This window comes from Solanum verrucosum, unplaced genomic scaffold (assembly GCF_900185275.1).
Source record: "Solanum verrucosum unplaced genomic scaffold, falcon-dt-bn FXZP01000040.1, whole genome shotgun sequence".
Taxonomy (NCBI): domain Eukaryota; kingdom Viridiplantae; phylum Streptophyta; class Magnoliopsida; order Solanales; family Solanaceae; genus Solanum; species Solanum verrucosum.
The window spans coordinates 3,074,472-3,094,285 of NW_026020323.1; the positions used below are offsets into that span (position 1 = coordinate 3,074,472).

At 31.2% G+C, this 19,814-nt stretch overlaps 1 protein-coding gene across 1 annotated transcript; it reads left to right on the plus strand.

Moving 5' to 3' along the window:
• The first annotated feature begins 503 nt into the window (after nt 1-503).
• LOC125835574 (DEAD-box ATP-dependent RNA helicase 17) lies at nt 504-7,056 on the plus strand. Its single transcript, XM_049514689.1, has 10 exons — nt 504-658; nt 766-838; nt 945-1,054; nt 1,444-1,587; nt 3,557-3,665; nt 3,751-4,106; nt 4,217-4,290; nt 4,418-4,722; nt 5,461-5,707; nt 6,470-7,056. Exons 1-10 carry the CDS (start codon nt 529-531, stop codon nt 6,713-6,715), a joined length of 1,794 nt encoding a protein of 597 aa, XP_049370646.1. The 5' UTR covers nt 504-528; the 3' UTR covers nt 6,716-7,056.
• Nucleotides 7,057-19,814: the final 12,758 nt, after the last annotated feature.

Consider the following 19,814-nt stretch of genomic DNA (forward strand, 5'->3'; position numbering starts at 1 on the left):
CATATCAATTTTTTAATTTTATTTGTACATTTTATACGTTTCTAGCTCGCTCTTCAAAGAATACACATGTGTTAAACTAATATATATTTAATGAGCAAATCACACAAATGATTATTTATATAGATTCAAAATAATTCCTTCAATATGCATTGAATACTTTTTAGTTTTTATCCTTTAAATTTGTCAAAAGTATAATCATAAATATATAAAAAAATTACTAAATCATAAAATATGTAACATATAAATGTACCACAAAAAATGCAATGCATAAAAAGTTGCATTAATTGGATTACAAAAAATTATACAAACTCAAAGAATAAATCCAAAATAACATAAATTATAAAAATATACCCCTATATGTAAGCTCTCACTTTTTTTTTTTTTTCTCATAGTCCCCATTCCGGGATTATGTTTAATTCATACTCAAACTGAGGGACTATTTTTGCGAATTTGACAGTTCCTTTTTCAGTTGAATACTAAAACCCTACTCCCAATTGACAGCCATTGTGAAGTTGAAGGGAAGAAACAATGGAGCTAAACCTTAACAAGAAGAAAAAGCAAAAGACTGAGAACAGCTCAACCGGCAACTCTGAGGTTTTCGCTTCTTGCTCTTTCGAAAGTCTCGGTCTTCACACTACCTTATGCGAACAGCTCAAAGGTTTTCTCTTACACAACCTGCAATTTTTCTAATAATTTCATGTCAAGTTTGAGAAGAAAAGATCTTAACTAGTTTAGGATTTAATTTTAATGTAAATTTGATAACAGAGAGGCTTGGATTCGAGGCTCCAACTCTTGTTCAGGCTCAAGCAATTCCTGTTATACTCTCTGGTCGACATGTGTAATTTCTCTACCCTTTGATGATATGTATTTATGTTCGATTTCAAGTTTTGTGTTTGTTAATATCTGAATTGATTTTTTGGATTATTGATAATGAATGGTGATAGGCTAGTGAATGCGGCTACCGGAACGGGGAAAACTGTGGCTTATTTGGCTCCAGTTATTCATCAGTTGCAGAAGTGTGATCCCAGGATTCAGCGGTCTGATGGTACTTTTGGTACGTGACATATTTGCTTGCTATCCGTTTCCTTAGATTTTTTATGTTTCAGAATCCCTGTTGAGGAAAGGCTTCTATCTAATAATGTACTCTCCATGGTTGTTACCTGAAGTATAATCATCTCGTGGTATTTTTCTATAACTGAAAGTGTTCCCGACAAGTCACCGGAGATATAATTCCAATTATGAGGTTAAAAAGACAAATAAAAACTAGTTCTTTATCGAATTTGAAAATGAAAATATGGTTGTCAATTGTCATTATTAGAATAGTTGTGATGGTATTTAGGCTAAAGGAAGTGTTTGTCTTGATAATAGGTGTAAGAAAATCAGCTACTTAGGTTTTATTTCTCTTGGGTGATTTAATTCGGGTAACTGATATATTTGGGATAGCGTTGGTTCTTGTGCCAACGCATGAATTATGCATGCAGGTGTATGAGATCTTGCAAAAGTTGTTGCATCGTTTTCACTGGATTGTTCCTGGATATATTATGGGAGGGGAAAGCAGGAACAAAGAGAAAGCTAGATTGCGAAAAGGTAGGTGCATGTTGTTCCCTTTTATTTCTTGTCCTTGTAAATGAAAGTAGGTTCTGTTTTTCTACTGAATGTCTCCTTGTCTGTTGCTAACTTGCTAGTGCTAGGGCACTACAGCTTTTCAACCTCCTGTTGGTCCCTTCATTCCCTCAGCCTTACACGAACTTATAAGAGAACATAAGGTGGATTAGTGGTGTATATTTTCAGAAGGGATTTTATTTGCCTTAGCTTTTGAACAGCTAACAACTAAGCCACTAAATAATACAACTAATAGAATAAAGTTGGTCACTTTGTCCAAATTAGATTCTATACATATGTTAGATTTGGTAATGGTGGGTTTCTCCACATTTTCAATGCTTTGTATAGCGTTGGCAGTACATTGCATTCTTACCTCTGCTCTTGAGATGCTAAATGCTGGTTGTTTTGGTTCATCGGAGTTACTTTTATAACTTAAAAGGCAGATTGCTTGCTATAGTAGCAAGCTATTTTATGTTGCGTATGTTCTAGCCATTTTCTAAATATGCTGAAAATGGTGCTAAGATTTCCTTTTTGATCAGCGCCAGATTGCACACCTTTTATTCTTTTTGAGATGTATATTTTTGCATATCAATTGCATAAGGATTTCAGATGGATTTACAATGGTCCTAAACTGCTTTAGTCATCTCTTTTAAGTTTTAGGTTGGATATTTAAATTCTTTCATATGGTACTTGGTTGTGCCAAATTTTACAATTCTATTTTCTCACTTGTAAATCTAGTGAGCTACTCTCTTGGATCTAGGGCCACCCTTCATCCTATGAGTTACTTCCTCTGCTCCGAGCCAAATGCTATCTACTCTTGCTGCTCTATGCACTCTACATCAAATACTTAGCCTGTCGAGCCACTATGTTTCTTCCACCTCACATTTTAGCTTGTTAGCTGCTTTAGGCACCTCAAAAACTAATTGAGTATACAAAAGATGGGATGGAAAATAGAAAAAGTTTCAGCTCACTTGTAAACCGTAGGTTAGGACCTTAGGTTGCGTGTAAAGGCACTCACGGATGTTAGATATATGCAATGTACTACAATTGTTTAGGAATTTTGAAGTTGGTTATAATGGTTCAAGCATGACATTCAGTTTTGGATTGAACATTCAGAAGCACCGCATGGTTCTCTCTTCTCCTTACTATGCTCTCCCGTCTTCCTTTCTATCATGGTTTTATGGTAGCTTTCTTTGTTGTTTCGAACGGGTCTTGTTCAGAACTAATTGCGTGTATTTCACTCTAAAACTGATATTTTGGAAGCACAAGTGGCTTGATGAATGTGACTTCAATGCATTTGATGCCTCTCAGGAATTTTTTTAGCAAATAAACCATAGGGGAGATGGAATTTGCTGGTGTACAGACTATGACTCATGAAGGTCAAAGATGTGAAAAACATGTCCTTTATTTCCTTACCCCTAAATCTTTAACAAAAGGAATGGGAATGGTGGATGACTAGTCATTATTAGCACCCCCACAAAGCTTCTGATTCCAGAAATTCCAGTGCTACTGCACTCAGAAGCTTCACTCGGGATTGTATCATGTATAGTCTCCAGGTTAATTTGGACAAGAGTGGAATAGTCCAAGTCCATTATAAATCCTTTTGAAAACAGTTTACAAGGTATTTGGGGCATCATGTATCTCAAGCATTCCTTTTTGCGAACTGGTGGTTTTAATTATCTGACCCTCATATATAGATGTATTTTCTCTATCCTATTTCTTTTACTTTTGTTCCATACATCCTATGCTATTCTCTTTTGCTTTTGTGGATCGAACAGTCTCATTCATCTCCTTCCTCATGCAAGTCACTTGAGCTTTTCTGTTGTGTGCCTTTGGTGGTCTTGCTGTATGGTGTTTAATATTGATCAAAGTTGTCTGTCTTAATACTCCTGGAGAGTTTTCCTCTTCTGTGTTTGGAAGCATTTCAAAAGCCTCATCATAGTGCTCATTCTAGGTATATCTATTCTTGTTGCAACTCCGGGACGTCTTTTGGATCACCTAAAAAACACATCATCATTCTCGTACACAAACCTGCGCTGGATAATTTTTGATGAAGCAGACAGGTATATTTATATTTTATCTCTCAATGGACATGCTCTTTGACTAAATTCATGTCTTAAACCCTCAATTTGCATATATGCTTTATAGAATTCTGGAGCTTGGATATGGTAAAGAGATTGAAGACATACTTAATATTCTGGGCTCAAAACAACAAAAATCTGTTGGCAAGGGTAACACAACTTCACAGATTTCTGAGGTTCAGAGGCAAAATGTGTTGTTATCTGCTACATTAAATGAGAAAGTAAATCATCTCGCGGAAATTAGTTTAGATAACCCAGTGATGGTTGGGCTTGACAAGAAAATAGAGCTACAATTAACTCATCAAGATGCCAAACCAATGGAATTTAATGGGAATGATATATTAGAAAAAGATGGCAAACCACTGAGCTCTTCAACTGAAGAATATAAACTTCCAGCTCAGTTACTTCAGAGATATATTAAAGGTATGATTAGGAAGTATACATTCACAAATTATTAAAAAAACTATTTATTCACGTATCACCCTGATCACTTGCTGTATGATCATAATATTCTTATGGTATCTTATTTGCAGTCCCCTGTGGTTCACGGCTTGTAGTGCTTCTTGCAATTCTAAAACATCTGTTTGAGAAGGAACCTTCCCAGAAGGTAAAGCAATTCTGCCAAACAAGCAATTTTGATTTGTAAAAATGGTAGATTAATCGTTCACTGCCATCAAAGCTTTTTATCATCAGAAGTTGAGCATATTACCAATGTACATTTTTACACGGTACAGGTTGTGGTGTTCTTTTCAACATGTGATGCTGTAGATTTTCACTATTCATTGGTGAGTGGATTTCAGTGGCTCTCTCGTCAGCAATCAGATACAGATGTTAAACAACTGTTTCTGAAATGCAACACACTTCGGTTACATGGGAATATGAATCACGAAGACAGAAGAACTACATTCCATGCTTTTAAAACAGAAAAATCAGCACTTCTGCTATCCACTGATGTTGCTGCTAGGGGCTTGGACTTTCCAAAAGTTAGGTGTATTATACAGTATGATCCTCCAGGAGAGGCAACTGAATATGTGCATCGGTAAACTCTCTCTCTGCCCTCCCCATTTGAAATTTTTGATTCAAAAAATATTGGTCAGTAAATCGTGTTCAGTCCCGAATTTTCTTCCCTATACTTTTACTTAAATGGTGACAGTTTGTTTCCTTCATGTTGTGGTTGCACATATTTCTTCCACCCTCTTCCCCAGGGACCCTAAATTTCCAAGTTCCATCAAGGAGATCAAATTTCCATGAGCCAGAAGCACTACTAAGGGTGTGCTTGGTATGGAAGAAAATATTTTTAGAAAATGTTTTTCAATTTTCCCATGTTTGGTTGGTTGGAAAATATTTTGTCTAGGAAAACAAGTTCCTTAAAAATGAGAAAATGACTTCCTTAAGCAAAGTAGGGAAAACAAGTTACATAAGTGACATTGCAAGTTCATTATCTCTTCTTCATCCACCCAACACCTCCACCCCCTCCCCATGACCATCCCAACCCCGCCCCCCGAAAGCCCCACTCCTCACCACATCCCACCCCCATAGTGTTTTGCTAGATTATATATAAATACTTTTGAGATAATAATATTTTGCTTACCTACCTAACATTAGAAAATAAGTAAAAAATTCACTTGCTTTCCAAGAAAACATTTTTCTCCATAGCAAACACACCCCAAGTCTGGAGTGATTGAACACAAATCAACATCTCAATAGTTAGTTTTCCAAATCTGAGTAGTGTGCTTGCCTGGATTTGTGGAATGATGTTAGTTACATCCTAATGCAGGGTAGGAAGAACCGCTCGTATCGGTGAAAAGGGAGATTCTTTATTGTTCCTACAGCCAGTTGAAACTGATTACTTGCCTGGCTTAGAGAAACACGGGGTGATGCTAACAGAGTATCCCCTTCAGAAACTTTTGGATAGCTTTCCGTTGTTTGGTATGAGGTACCACCCGAAGAATTTTGTTTCAGTAGACACACATCCCTGGGTTGTTTCTCTGCAGAAAGCATTGGAATCCTTTACTTCATCAGAGGTATTAGAACTGATCATATTTATGTTCACATGCCGAGTTTCCTTTTATGCTTCATGCTTTGTTGTAAATTTTAACAGCATGTACAACATAGCTTACAATTCATTTCATTTTGGCATACCTATCTGCAGTTGGAAGTCAAGTTTCTTATTTTCCATTAGTTATAAAAACCAAGGCCTCTTAATTTCTATTATTTTCATCTTTCAGATTGCTCCTTTGTCTATGCTATGCTATTGCTAATTGACATTACTACAAGTTAACATAAGGAGGTCCCAAGGTTGAAATTTGGCATAAATGATCTCTAGTAACTTATTCTCTGTAGGGTGAAGCAAGGGTTAGGCATACATAATATGTTATATTCTCCTATGCAGGTCTCTGCTTCTCTTTTCGTTGTTTGTGCAAATGATCTGGTTTCTATAAATAGTTACACTGAAATAGGCTTCCTTTGGTTGAAGATTTAGAGCTGTATTTGAATTTTTATATGCTTCAATTATCTTCACTTAGCTTAGTATGATTCTAGTTTTAAAATAAATTTGTGAGAATTTCTGATGGGTATGCAGCACTTTTGGATTTGTCAACATGCCCACCAGTCCACCACTAATGTAATACTACTAGTAATGCCTTTTTATGCTTATAAAGCTGATATTGGTCGATTGTATTAAAATTTGTTTTAGTCAAGTAGATACACCTCAACAATAATACTTAAATAGGACGGAATGAATTTCATATTCTTCAAATGATGGATTGACTCGTTGATGTTGTCAGTTAAAGATGAAGAAAATGGCGCAGAATGCATTTTGCTCATGGGTTCGTGCTTACACTGCCCATCGTGGTGAACTTAAAGGAATTTTTATGGTGAAGAAACTTCACTTGGGGCATGTGGCAAGAAGTTTTGCATTGAAGGAGCAGCCATCTTTGGTTAATAAATCCCTCCAAAAACAAACAAAGAAAAGGATGAGAGACCAGAAACAGAAAAATGTATCAAAAAAGAGGAAAGTCGGAAAAAGATGATGTGAAACATTTGTTGTCAGATGAGCTTGTCAAATTGGATACGACGATATGTACACAAGACATTTCTGTCTAGCATGTCCAATTGTCCTGCGTCTCTACCAATGGTGCAAGTAGTCTGATGAGCTTTTATATAATCAGTCAGTTTTCGCGAAGGAATTAAAGGCATTGAGATTGTGCTAGCAGCTTGCAAACATATGCCCCATCTGGTGAGAATGTATCAGTTCTAACTATAAGCAGGGGGCATATTATTAGCATTTTAATTATGCCACCAAAAGTTTTGTATACTCTAGGAAGCCTTGTTCCCAAAATATTCAATATCTTCTAAAGTACATTTTAAGCAGTTATATGTTATCTGTATTTACTAGGTGTATGCATGGTTTGTGTCCCTTTGTTGCCTAAAACCACAATGAGACCAAGAAATGACACGCCAATTTAGCTTACCGAGGACATGAAGTAGAGTAGGAGGGTTTGGAGGTCATGAATTAGAGAAGGTTAGTAGTAGTTGAATTTTGACTCACTTTTCGGTGGGTTTAGGCTTGGTGGGAGTTGTGTCTGTAGTAGTATTAGTCATATACATGTATTGTATTTTCAGTTACCGCATTATTTTATTGTGTTCTTTTCTCTGGATTTTTCGTATTGCTTTCCAACCTCCTTATTAATTGACATGTTTTCCCTTTTCTCGTAAATATTTTGATTTGTTGCACTTGAGAAGTTGGCTGTCTTTTGAAAACATCTCTACATCCCTCAAGGTAGGGATAAGGTTTGTCAGTGTACACTCTACCCTTCCTAGATCCATTTATGGGATTACATTGAGTATGTTGTATATTTTAGGAAAATATATTGAGACAGAAATTTATCAAAACTGATTTCGGAAAAAAGCTAATATGTCTTGGAAATTGGAAATCATTAGCTGTTTATGAATATGTAGTTAATATCCTATTTCTTCTACCATGAAAATAGTCTTAATTGAAAAGTAGGACCATATTTTATTTCAAAGAAAAGCACTTGTAAATGTAGTTAATACTCTAGATTTGCTTATTATTTTTTTGTGGGGTTTATTATTTAGTTGAATACTTGTTTAGTATGATATAGTTTTTGAAACTTTTATTTTCTGGGGTCAAAAAAATAAGTAGATATTTATATACAAAAAAAGTCCATTTGATTAGTCCTACATCAAGAAACCCTACTTATCCCTTGTCCTTTAATAGTTGAAATTTATGAGTTGGTTGTTTCGAGTTATGACAAATAAGTGGGCCTTAATCCTTTTAACCCAATGCCCATTGGGCCCTATCAAGTGCAATGAGGTGTGCACACGCCCACGTCACGTGAATGTTGAGCGATCTCACTCATGGGCCCAGTAAAGTGATGGTGGGCCTTTGACCATTAATTAGCAGGCCGTGCACTCGGCCCACTTCATGTTTGTTTGGCTACTTTTCTATTACATCTCATTTTATAACTCCAACTTCAACTTCAACTACGAGTCAGTCACTGCTGGGTTTCTTTCATTTGACCAAATATGCAAACAATAGACAATGACATCTACCTAATCAAACTTTTTTTTTCTGTGTGTTCATTCCTTTAACAGAAATCCCATCTACCCCCTAAGTCGATTTTTCCTTTTTTTTTTTTTTTTTTTTTACCTATAGTGTTGTTACATATGTGTTTCACAATTTTAATTTGAACACATGTAAATCACCAGTCATTTTCTTCGTGTTGGTTATATATTTGGTTAATATGGTTGAAGCTAACTAGAGGGGTATGACGCAATTTGAACTCCCCTCTACAGACTCCACTTATAGGATTTTTATCGAATACGTTGTATTTGCCATTCAAGTCTGCTGCATAAAATTAACGTACGTTGAGTTTGATTCTGTTTCAGTTCTTGTCCCCCAATAAAAAAGATTAATAAGTAGTAATAATGTAGAGCTTGCTTTGGGTACAATGAATTGGATTTTCCCATCCCCCACCCCCCACGTGGAGGGAAGTATATACTAATATGAAGAAATTATGAGGAAGCGTAAGTTTTTCGCTCGATGTCTGAGTATCTATATTAGAGCCTGGCGGGAAGTTTCACGTCAAGTTCCTACGATTTCTTGTTCAGAGAAATTCGAACTTGAAAGCTTTGATTAAACATGAAGGAGTACTAATTGCTTCACGACAACATTTATTGGTACTACAATTTCCTAATTAGGTGGTGTCGGTGTTAAATGAGAATTTTAACATATATAATTAAGCAAGCAAAACAAGACAGCCGATTCCTTCCCTTCTCCTGGCCGGCCATAATCTTGTTTATTGCCGTTAATTCCGTCTTGTGTTTCACCACTACTTTCACATATTCTGTCCCCTTGAATATTAAAGAATATTGCTCCACTACTATTTTACACATTAATTTATACAATTGCATGTATGCTTTCTTCTTAAATATATGAAACTAGAATTTAACTTATATTATGTCCAATAATGGTATATAAGTACTATATATACTTTTAACTTTTTATTATTAGATATAAGTTACTTACGACAATATCCAACAGGCAACTCTTTCATATCAAGTCTGATATAATCCTTTGAAAAATAGAATAGGGAGTTGCTACAATTAATTAAATTGTATTGATAGAGTAGAATATATCTCTTACTATCTTAGCATATTCGATACGTGTAACTAATTAAACGTATTGATATACTCTACCTATCAAGTACCATTGGCAAATTCATTCATTATTTATGTCACTGAAATTGGAGAAGAAATATAGGAGAATGAGATACAAAGATAACAAATGTTAGGTATTATTCTGATTTTCTTATCATATTTAAATATTACTACTTTTTTCTTGAAATAAAGTTAAAGCATTAGTATATTTGTTTTGACTATGTCAAAAAGGAAAAATATAATCTATATGTTGAATATCCTTTTTCGCATACCACAACACAATAACATCCACAATATTGTAGTAGTCATTAATTAAGAGTCGTGTTTAGGGGAAGATTATTCTTTCAATATTTTTAAATATATAGGTTACTTGACCAAATAATATTAATATATTATACCTTTTCATATAGGTTTTTTTATCATCCGATTTATCAATGATATATATAATTTATAATTGTAGACTTCTGTCTAACGTCCTGATTATTTCGATCCCATTCACAAATAGCCAAGGCAAAAAAGATTTGACTAAAAACTACTTTAGGAGTTGGAAAGAGAGTGTGATGGTAAGCTAGGGCACCTTATAATGGTTGCAATAAAAGTGGGAGCCCACAGACCTATGCAAACATAATAGAGTAATGTTTCTTTTCTTCCTTGGCGGATGACACACCACTACTTTCCTTTCACTTCCCAGCTAAGAGATATGCTTCAATCACCTGGATCCTTCATTCATCCATCCATCTTCACCCTCACCCTGACCCACCCTAACCTAAAATAAGAAAAAGATAGGAGAACAATCCCATTTCCTTTGTCCTTTCACTTGGCCCCATTGGTATGACCAACTCCTTACCCTACCAATGGTGAATGCTTTTACTTAAGTCGGCAATCGAAGGTTTATTAGAAATATTCGCTCTATTGCATACACAACATCCTTCTCTTATACTAGATATGTTGTTATTGGATCCTACATATATTGTTTTTACGTATGAAATATATTTTTTAAAATATAAATAGAGAATTTGAACTGAAGTTATTAAGTTTTGCCACATTCATAACTAAAGAATAGGCGTTGATCTTGATAGTGGATCCTATTAATATGAATTCAAGTTCAATAGAGTTTAATTCAAAATTCACAAATTTATATTTTGAATTGTGACGGACACCCCCACTGCCTATTATAAACCATGGAGTGCTATATTTGTATGAGGACTATATTTGTATATTAGATTTTATAAGATGTATATATAGAGTATTAAAATGGTGGAGTTGGATTATTAATCCTTGTTGGTCAATCACACTTGATAACCGTACTGGATAAATAAGGGAGAATAATTATAAATATCCAAAGTCATGTAATAAATTTAAACATATAGTTGAAAATCCCAAGAATTAAATGGATGAATACGAGATGTGTCAGTGTGTCACTATATATTCTATCAATTTATTGTAATTAAGCTTTCAATGGATCGAGTAGCTAGCTTTTATATGCCGGAGAAATAACTTATGAAAAATTTTCAAAAAAATCGTATTGAGTAATTAGCATCTATACTAGCGTGTTATATGAAATTTCCTTATTAAAAAAATTCACCTAGCAAGCATTTATGGAGATGTATGTCTAGAGTTTGTCTATGAACAAGTGAACATAATTAATTCAAAAAATTCCAACTCTGTCAAATTGTTTTAGGTAGTTAACAAGGGAATAATCTCATCATTAACCTTTTAATTAGTGTACATTATAAAGGTACATCATTTGAAAAGATGTCCAAATTAATGATTACATATGTATATATATTTGCTTTTCTATTACTATTAATAATATAATATGAATGGGAAGCTAGCATGTGCATTACCTAACGTGTGTAATCATTCGAATGGCATGTCAAAGTTCCTCCATTCTAATGTTTTATTAATCCACAAAATCACTCACCTCATCAACTAATTATTATTGCCCTTAATGACTCTACGATCAGAAACACATTTAAAATTTAAATTTTGTGAATTCAATATTCAAGTATTTTACCATTAAATTTCAGTATATATTTAAAGTTATGATTTTATCTATTATTTGTTATTTATGTTTCGTATTAAATGTATTGAGTTCAGATGAATTCAAAAGACTATGTCTATCATTGTCAACCAAAAACAATTTTGAAGCGAAAGATTATTTTATTTGTTAAAAAATGGTATGAGAATCTTGCAATTGTTATCCTTGATTCTCTGGCTAGCGCATGCATTAATTTTAATTATCGTGTCAATTATATAAAACATTTAATTTAAAGTAAAGAAATAATTTCTATTTTCTTTTCTTGTTTTTCAATGTATGTATGAAAAGAGTAACATGGGATCATGGGAGACAACTCCAGATTCAATTCATTGGGGGTACAACATTTATGAAGAAAAAAACTGTCTAATTTTACAGGATGAAAAAGCAATATTTATAATCTATTTATTTAGCATATATTCATAATTAAGGATAAGTCTAGCTAGGTTTAGAATTATCCAATCATTGCTGATTTATTCTTACAATTAAACACGTAAGTTCTATTTCAGTTTATTGGGGATCGGAGTAATATTATTATATTTACATGTTAGAGACATAGTAGTAAATAAAATAGAATTCTATATTACATTTCAACTCAGGGGGTGGGGAGACAAATAAGAAGGAGAGGAAGAAAGTGTTGAAGGACGATGGTAAAGGTAGTGGCGGGAAGGAAGAAAAGAACAACAAAAAGTTAAAAACTCAAAATTAAGAGATAGAGTCAAATTTATTCTCCAACTATATATGTGAAAGAGGGTCAAATATATTTACCATTAAACCATGCAAAAATTCAAATTTATCCTCCATTTAATTTAAAAATAAGAGCAAAATTATTCCTTTTTATTTAGTTTACAGGAAAATTTGATATACTAACTAATAACGACCATAACATTTTAACTCCAATTATTAATGGAGAATAAATATATTTCATTTCACATAATTATGAAGTAAATTTGATTACCTTATTTCAATTTTTTTTCTAACCAAAGGGGCAAAATTGTTGGTGGAGTAGCGATTTTGATTTGACACCGTTAATAAATCAAAATCGCTGCCCTATCAGCGATTTTGTCCAACTTTTTTTTTTCAGAAAATTGGTGCCTGTGCAGCGTTTTTGCGATTTTTTTTTAAAAAAATAATTAAAATCACTGCTATGGCAACGTTTTTATAAAAACGAGTTTTTGTTATTTTTTTTTTTGGAAATAATGTTTTTTTTTAAATCGCTGCTGTTTGCAACATTATTATAAATTTTGTGGAAATTTTTTATTTTTTTTTAGAAATTGCTGCCTTTGCAGCGATTTTAGTGGAATTTTTTTAAAAAAAATAAAAATCGCTGCCAAGATTTTTTTTTTAAAAAAAGTTCCACCAAAATCGCTGCCATGGAGCGATTTCTAAAAAAAAAACATTTCCACAAAATTTATAATAACGCTGCAACAACAGCAATTAAAAAAAAAACATTAACGAAAATCGCTGCCAAGGCAGCTATTTCCTAAAAAAAAAAAAAAAATCGTTTTTATAAAAACGCTGCCATAGCAGCAATTTTAATTTTTTTTAAAAAAAAATCGCAAAAACGCTGCACGGGCAGCGATTTTCTGAAAAAAAACAAAAAAAAAGTTGGACAAAATCGCTGATAGGGCAGCGATTTTGATCTATTAACGGCGTCAAATCAAAATCGTTACCCCACCAGCGATTTTACCCCTTTGGTTAGAAAAAAATTTGATGTGCCCTTTTGGAATTTTTGTCAATTTTTTTTACCCTTTAGGCTCCGGACTCCATTTTATGACCTCAAACTAGTGAATAAATTTGCACTTCATAGTTCATACGGTATATTAGTGAATTTTGGAATTTATTTTTTTATTACATATTTAATCAAAATAGAAAAGAATTTATATTTATATAAAGTCATGATAAGAATTACAATGGCATAAGATATATTGCATTTTTCATTATGATTTTTTCTTTTAGAAGTTAATTTTTTTCAAGGAAAATGAAGACATATATGTGTAGGTTTAATATTCATTATAACTCCGGATAGTATGTTCAGCCATAAAAATTTTAAAAATTGCGAAATTCAAATTCAATTTCAGAGTTTTCAAAAATTTGAGATTGCACCTATCAAAAACACAAAATTATATCAAAATAAAAACACAATAAAATAAATAAAAGAGATTGCACCACACAATGTACATTACAAAATACAATTTATGAAAATTCTTACTTAATTTAGCAACTTTCACGGTCTAAAAAAATGGCAAGCATTATTGAGTGAGGAGAGAATAGAGAGCGATAAATGAAAAAGAAAAAAAGAAAAAGAAAATTATGCATGAATAAAATATTCTTTAATATTTATGATTTTTATTTTTATTTTTATTTCATGGTCTAAAAAAAAAAGTTCAGCATAGTATCGAATGAGGATAGAAAAGGAACGTGGAACGATAAATGGAAAAAAAAAATGTCATGCGATGAACAAAATGTGCTTTAGAATTTATATGTATTTTATGAGATTTTTATTAATTTATTACGTACTTAAATAATTAATAGATCATGTATTAAAATGAAGAAAAAAATTCAAAAATAAATAATAAATATGCTAGTGATAGAGGAATGTTAAATCATTTCGTCTATACCTAACTTTGTTATTAGGCCAAACACATATGCAGATCCTTAAACTTATTCTTAAATTTCATTTTGACACTCCAACTCAACTTTGTTCCATTTTAACCCTTCAACTCCAATTTTTATGTTCCATTTTGGCACTTCTAAGTGATGTGGCAGAGAGTGTGCATCACACATTCTCTAAGAGAGTGAAAGACAGAAAAAAAGTATTTTTTAAAAAAATAATAAAAGATTACCCTTCAACTCTATTTCTTTTATGTACCATTTAACAAAAAATACTAATTTTATGATTTCTTTATTTCTATATATGTTATTCAACTGCAATTTTACATTTTAAAAATCGACGATCATCCGTTAATTATTATAAAAAATTAAAATTGATGGATTATCATTGTTTTTTTAATAAAAAAAGTAACAATTTCTTTTTAAGAGTTTTCCTATATTTTTGCGTGAAAAATAACCGATGAAAGTGCGTCGATTTCTTTCTTAAAAAAATCAATGACAACCCAACGAAGTCTATCAAGTTTCAACATTTTTTGGTAGTGTTATTAATTAGCAATGAACATGAGTTTTTTTTCACTCGTATTTAATTAGTTAAATGAAAAATTAGAAAGCTGATATTTGAGTTAGTCCAAGTACACTAGATATGAAAAAAAATATATGTCATGTTATTTAAATTAACTAATTGTTTTAAAAAAAACCCAACACACTTTCGCAGATTATTTTTTCACACAATAAAGTACAGAAACTCTAAAAAAATAATATTTTTAAAAAAAACAATGTTCATCCATTATTTTTTAACACAATAATGGCATGTGAAGTACACACATCTCACTTTGTTGGTTCTTTGGAAAGAAGTGCCAAAATGGAACATAAAAATTGGAGTTGAAGGGTTAAAATGGAACAAGGTTGAGTTTAAGTGCCAAAATGAAATTTAGGGACAAGTTTAAGGGTCTGCATATGTGTTTGGCCTTGTTATTATTTATATAGATAGAGAGATATTCTTTGTCAATATCATTTTTCAAAAAAGAAATATCTTTTCACATAAATCTATATAATATTATCTTATAAAACCCACGATATGATAATATATACTTTCCATACAATTTGTCATTTTGATCGTTAGACGCAAAATGCCAGCAATTTTGCTCCTAGAATTTGCAATGAAGCATAACCTTTTTTTTTTTTTGGGGGGGCGGGGGGGGGGGGGGGGGAAGGGGGTATCAAATACAATGAATTAGATATCTCCATGCATCTTATTTTCTTAATTTACTTATTTATTTATTTTGATTAAATTAGACGTCTCCATCTGATTAGAATAAGAATCACAGATTAATTAGCTTAAGTTAACCTACAAAGCCAGAATAACCGGAACTGTTCCACATGACATTAACTATATAAAAGTAATTTATAATCCTACTTACGGAATAGAGCTAGCATACTTAATTGTTCGTGTCACAGGATCAATATATATAATTTTATTTGTTTTAGTTTATGTGATAAAGATGAAATCTAGATAATCAATTAAATTTTTTATATGATTTTAAAATATTTTATGTTACTAATTATTGGGATTTATGATATATATTTTTAAATATAATTGTTAGATAATATATACTACTCCCTTTGTTTCAATTTATGTGGCACCTATAGAATTTTGAAAATCAACCAAATTTTCTCTATGTCCTTTAAATATTTAAGTTGTTAATTATTGTGATTTATAATATATTTGATATCATTTCAAATAATATATATTACTCTCTCTATCTCAATTTATGTGGTGCCACTACAAAAAAATGCTCAATTTATGGTGGTCATTTTGTCAATTTGTGGCATTTTTGGGACCCCACAAATTAAATTGTGACGGTTTTTTAAAACGCTACAATTACTCTTGCCACGAGCATATTTGTAGCGGTTTTAGTAAACCTCCACGACGCCCCCCCACAAAATGACTAATAAATTTGTGGAGGTTTTATAGTATCAATTTGTGACGATTTAGAACCTTCACAATATCCTCTCAATATTTTAAATTTTTTATTTTTGTAGATTTAAAGGTACTCATTCTTTCCTATGTGATTTATAATTCAAATAAAATAAGTTATTAGCACAATATGATATAATGGTATAAATATTAATTGTGTATTTAACTTAAATTTTATTATTACATGAAATCATGGTTATCTCCTTAATTATTCGTATAATTCTTTAAGGTAGATCTTGTTAAGTGCCCCCATATTGATCGAGAGAAATATTATTACGTACTTATATTTTTATATAATCTTAGATAATTCTCATTTTGTTAATTAATTTTTAAAATTGAATTATTTAAAGTTCTAACTCTTTTTTTTTTTTCAGTTATTCAACGTCGCCGTACTTTTTTTTTGTCTTTTTTTAAAATTGTATACGTTGTGGTTTTTTTTTTTTTTTTTTTTACCGTGGTTTCCGTGCGTCGCTTTGCGAACCCGACTAGCTATACCCACCGGGTCCCGCTGTTTCAAGGCGGGTCCACCACGGTTAGTTCCACGGGGCCCTGGAGACACGGCCGGTTATACGTTGTGGTTGTTATTTAACAAATAACATACGTTAATTAATAATTAAAAAAATAAAAAAAATATCATTCTTATACAAGATACCTGGAACAACTTTTGAACCAATTATATAAATTATATGTAAGACATGAGCCTCACCCTTGAAATGTGCATACCTTTTTCTGGTTTCCCGGGAATATATTTTGTTGGTGTTATTTTAATATAAAAAAATCAATTAAAATATTAAATGTATGATAATTAGTAGGCATATAAAGTATAAAAAGTGGTGTGATAATTCTTTATAACTCATTTATTTATATTGATATGTTTTTTATTATCTCCTACTAATTGCCTCAGTATCAAATTAATGAAAAAAAATGGTTGAGCAATATTATATTGAGTTTATATTTTGAGGTTAGTATAGTGAAAGAAAAAATTGAAACAAAAAAATATATTCTAAATTTTCAACTTTTTGAGAGAATAATTTTATGTTGAAGGAATGTGTTTCTTTTAGAATATATGGTGTTACATTGTTGGATTGTTATATTTTAGAGAAGACAGACCAAGTTATTATACTATTGAATTGATAAACTAAAAATTATATCACAATGCATTTGAATCTCTTTTATAAAAAGTGAGATATCCATACTTCAAGCTATATATTATTTATTTTTTTATTTTATTTTATTTTCAACTATGATATGTGGTATATTCACCCACATATTCGTTTATAGAAAAGTGATATTTCTATTCACAAGAGAATGTAAAATTCTTGGCCTTTTTCTTCTTCTATTCTATGCAATTTTTTATACGAGGGAAAAATAAAAACTTCCAAAGAAATGATCAATTTAGTAGTAGTAATAAAAAATGAAAGAGCTTAATTCAGCTTGTGAGCTTAATTTATTTATATTTTAGTTTGAGGAAAAAACCCATGTGATGGAGTGCAGGCTTTTGTCTGTTCAACAACTTCCCAACTCCGACCAGAATGTGCCCAACTCTTTTCTTCACCGTATTACTCTCCGTTTAAATAAGAATGACCTAATTTAATTTAACACAAAATTTAAAAATATAAATAAAAAAATTTGATCTTGTAATTTTAAATTAAAGTTATATCAGATATATCAAAATGTATCTTAATCTTATGATCTTTAACATACCATATATAAAACTGAAATTGCAAAGAAAAAGAACCATTCTTTCTGAAACATACTAAAAAAAAGTCATTCTTTTTTAGACGAAGAAAGTACTATATACTCCTCCAATACATTTTCTATTTCTCTTTTTTAATTAATTAAATATATATATATTCTACTACTCTCTCTGTATATGTATATATTGTCACTTCTATTTTTGAAGAAAATGAAATTGTGGTGGAGTTGTAGTACTGGTGATGAAAAGCATAGTACTATTTTGAAATCTCAAAGTATAAGTATATGATTGTTATGACTCATTGCAAGTACGGACTTATATAGATTAGTTTCTTTCTCCTCACAAACATTGCACGAGGCTTATTGTCTTTTCAATTTTTGTACAATTACTCATTCATGCCACAACTCTACTTTTGATTATTTGTCGTGATTTATTTTTAAAAATACTCATTAGTAAAAGGTTTTGATTATTTTATTTTCATAATTATTAACATATTTATTTATTAGTTTTTAAAAACGTAATAATTATACTTGATAAGAAATAGATTTTGAACTTAACTCAACTACGACAGAAACTAGCTCATATAAAGGAAAATTGCCCAAGCTATATTAAAGAGGCTATCTATGATTTAAATCATCAATGTGGAATTCTTCACCCCACCCCACCCCCACACACTCCCAAAGCTAGTGCATGCACAAAGAAATGAATTTTGAGTCTAACTCAATCTCAAAAGTTAGTTTATGAAAAAAAATTGTCTAAACCATGTTACAAAGTTGATCACAACCCTCCTACCATATTAAAAAGACCCCACTCCACTGAAACCATCGATGTGAAACTCTTTGCATCAGTAATGAAGTTAAAATTCTCACTAAGAAAATTTAAAATATTAAAAAAATAAATACACATTACGATATACATTTTTTTTTAAAAAAAGAAGGTAATCTGATCATATATAAACTATATATTTACTTTTAGACACAAGTCGAGGAAGTATATTATAGTAGTTACTTTTTAATGTAAGAGATGCAGCACTGCAACGCTGACTGCTATATGTCTAAAAAAGTTTGAATTTACGATACATCTAAAGCAGCAGCTGATCAAATCAAATGAAATTAAATTCAATTCAGTAAAGATTCCTCCTTTTAAGCATTGATCAGAACATGTATGTATGCCTTACGTAATTATATATTCCTCAATTAACTTTTCATTAGTTTTTTTCGGCATTAGAGCCTTAATTAAATTTGAATTACGCACTGCAAGACATATTTAAAGATTACGCCCCTAACAATATTTTCTTCATAATCAAAGCTCAAACCAGAGACATCTAATTAAGAATAAAAAAAATCTCATCACTATCTCACAACTCGTATCCGTAACTTTTCACTTGTAGGTAAAGCCAATTAATTTCTTGGGTGGAAGGGAAAAAAAGACAGACACCCATCAATCATAATCGTGTATTATGTACATTAGAGATATTTTAAATGATAGGTTATTTATGTTTTCGGATTTAAAATTTATGAGTCCAAGGATTCGTAGATTATTTAAATTATTGGAGAAAAATTATATATATATAATACTAATAATAAAAATAAAAAAAATGTATAAAAATTAACATTTGAAATATTTTAAATTATTAAGTTTGACATTAAATTTGTATATTTTTGTGTGAGGTGTTCAACAGACACGCTACTGATCACAACATATCTCCGATAAGAAGTGTAGCTCAATATGTAAATTAAAAATTATTCATTCCGTTCATTTTTATTTGTCCTCTATATTAAAAAAAAAATGTTTGTGTAATTTTATTTGTTCAGTTTAAAAAATCAAGAAATAATTTATCACTTAGTTCCTAATTTAACCTTATTTTGAAATATATCTATTTCCCCAAATATTAAATATATTATATCCAAAAAGATGATATAGTAGACATATATATCATTTTATTTTTATTAATTATTTCTTATGGTATGTGCCAACTGCCAAGTAAACATGGACAATTAAAAAATAGACGGAGGATGTACTATATTTATAATTTTAAAAGTTCAATGTGTTCAAAAGTAAGAATTAAAGGTTGAACCAGTTAAATTTTGGGGAATTTTCGCAAATAGCCACTATAATAAACTT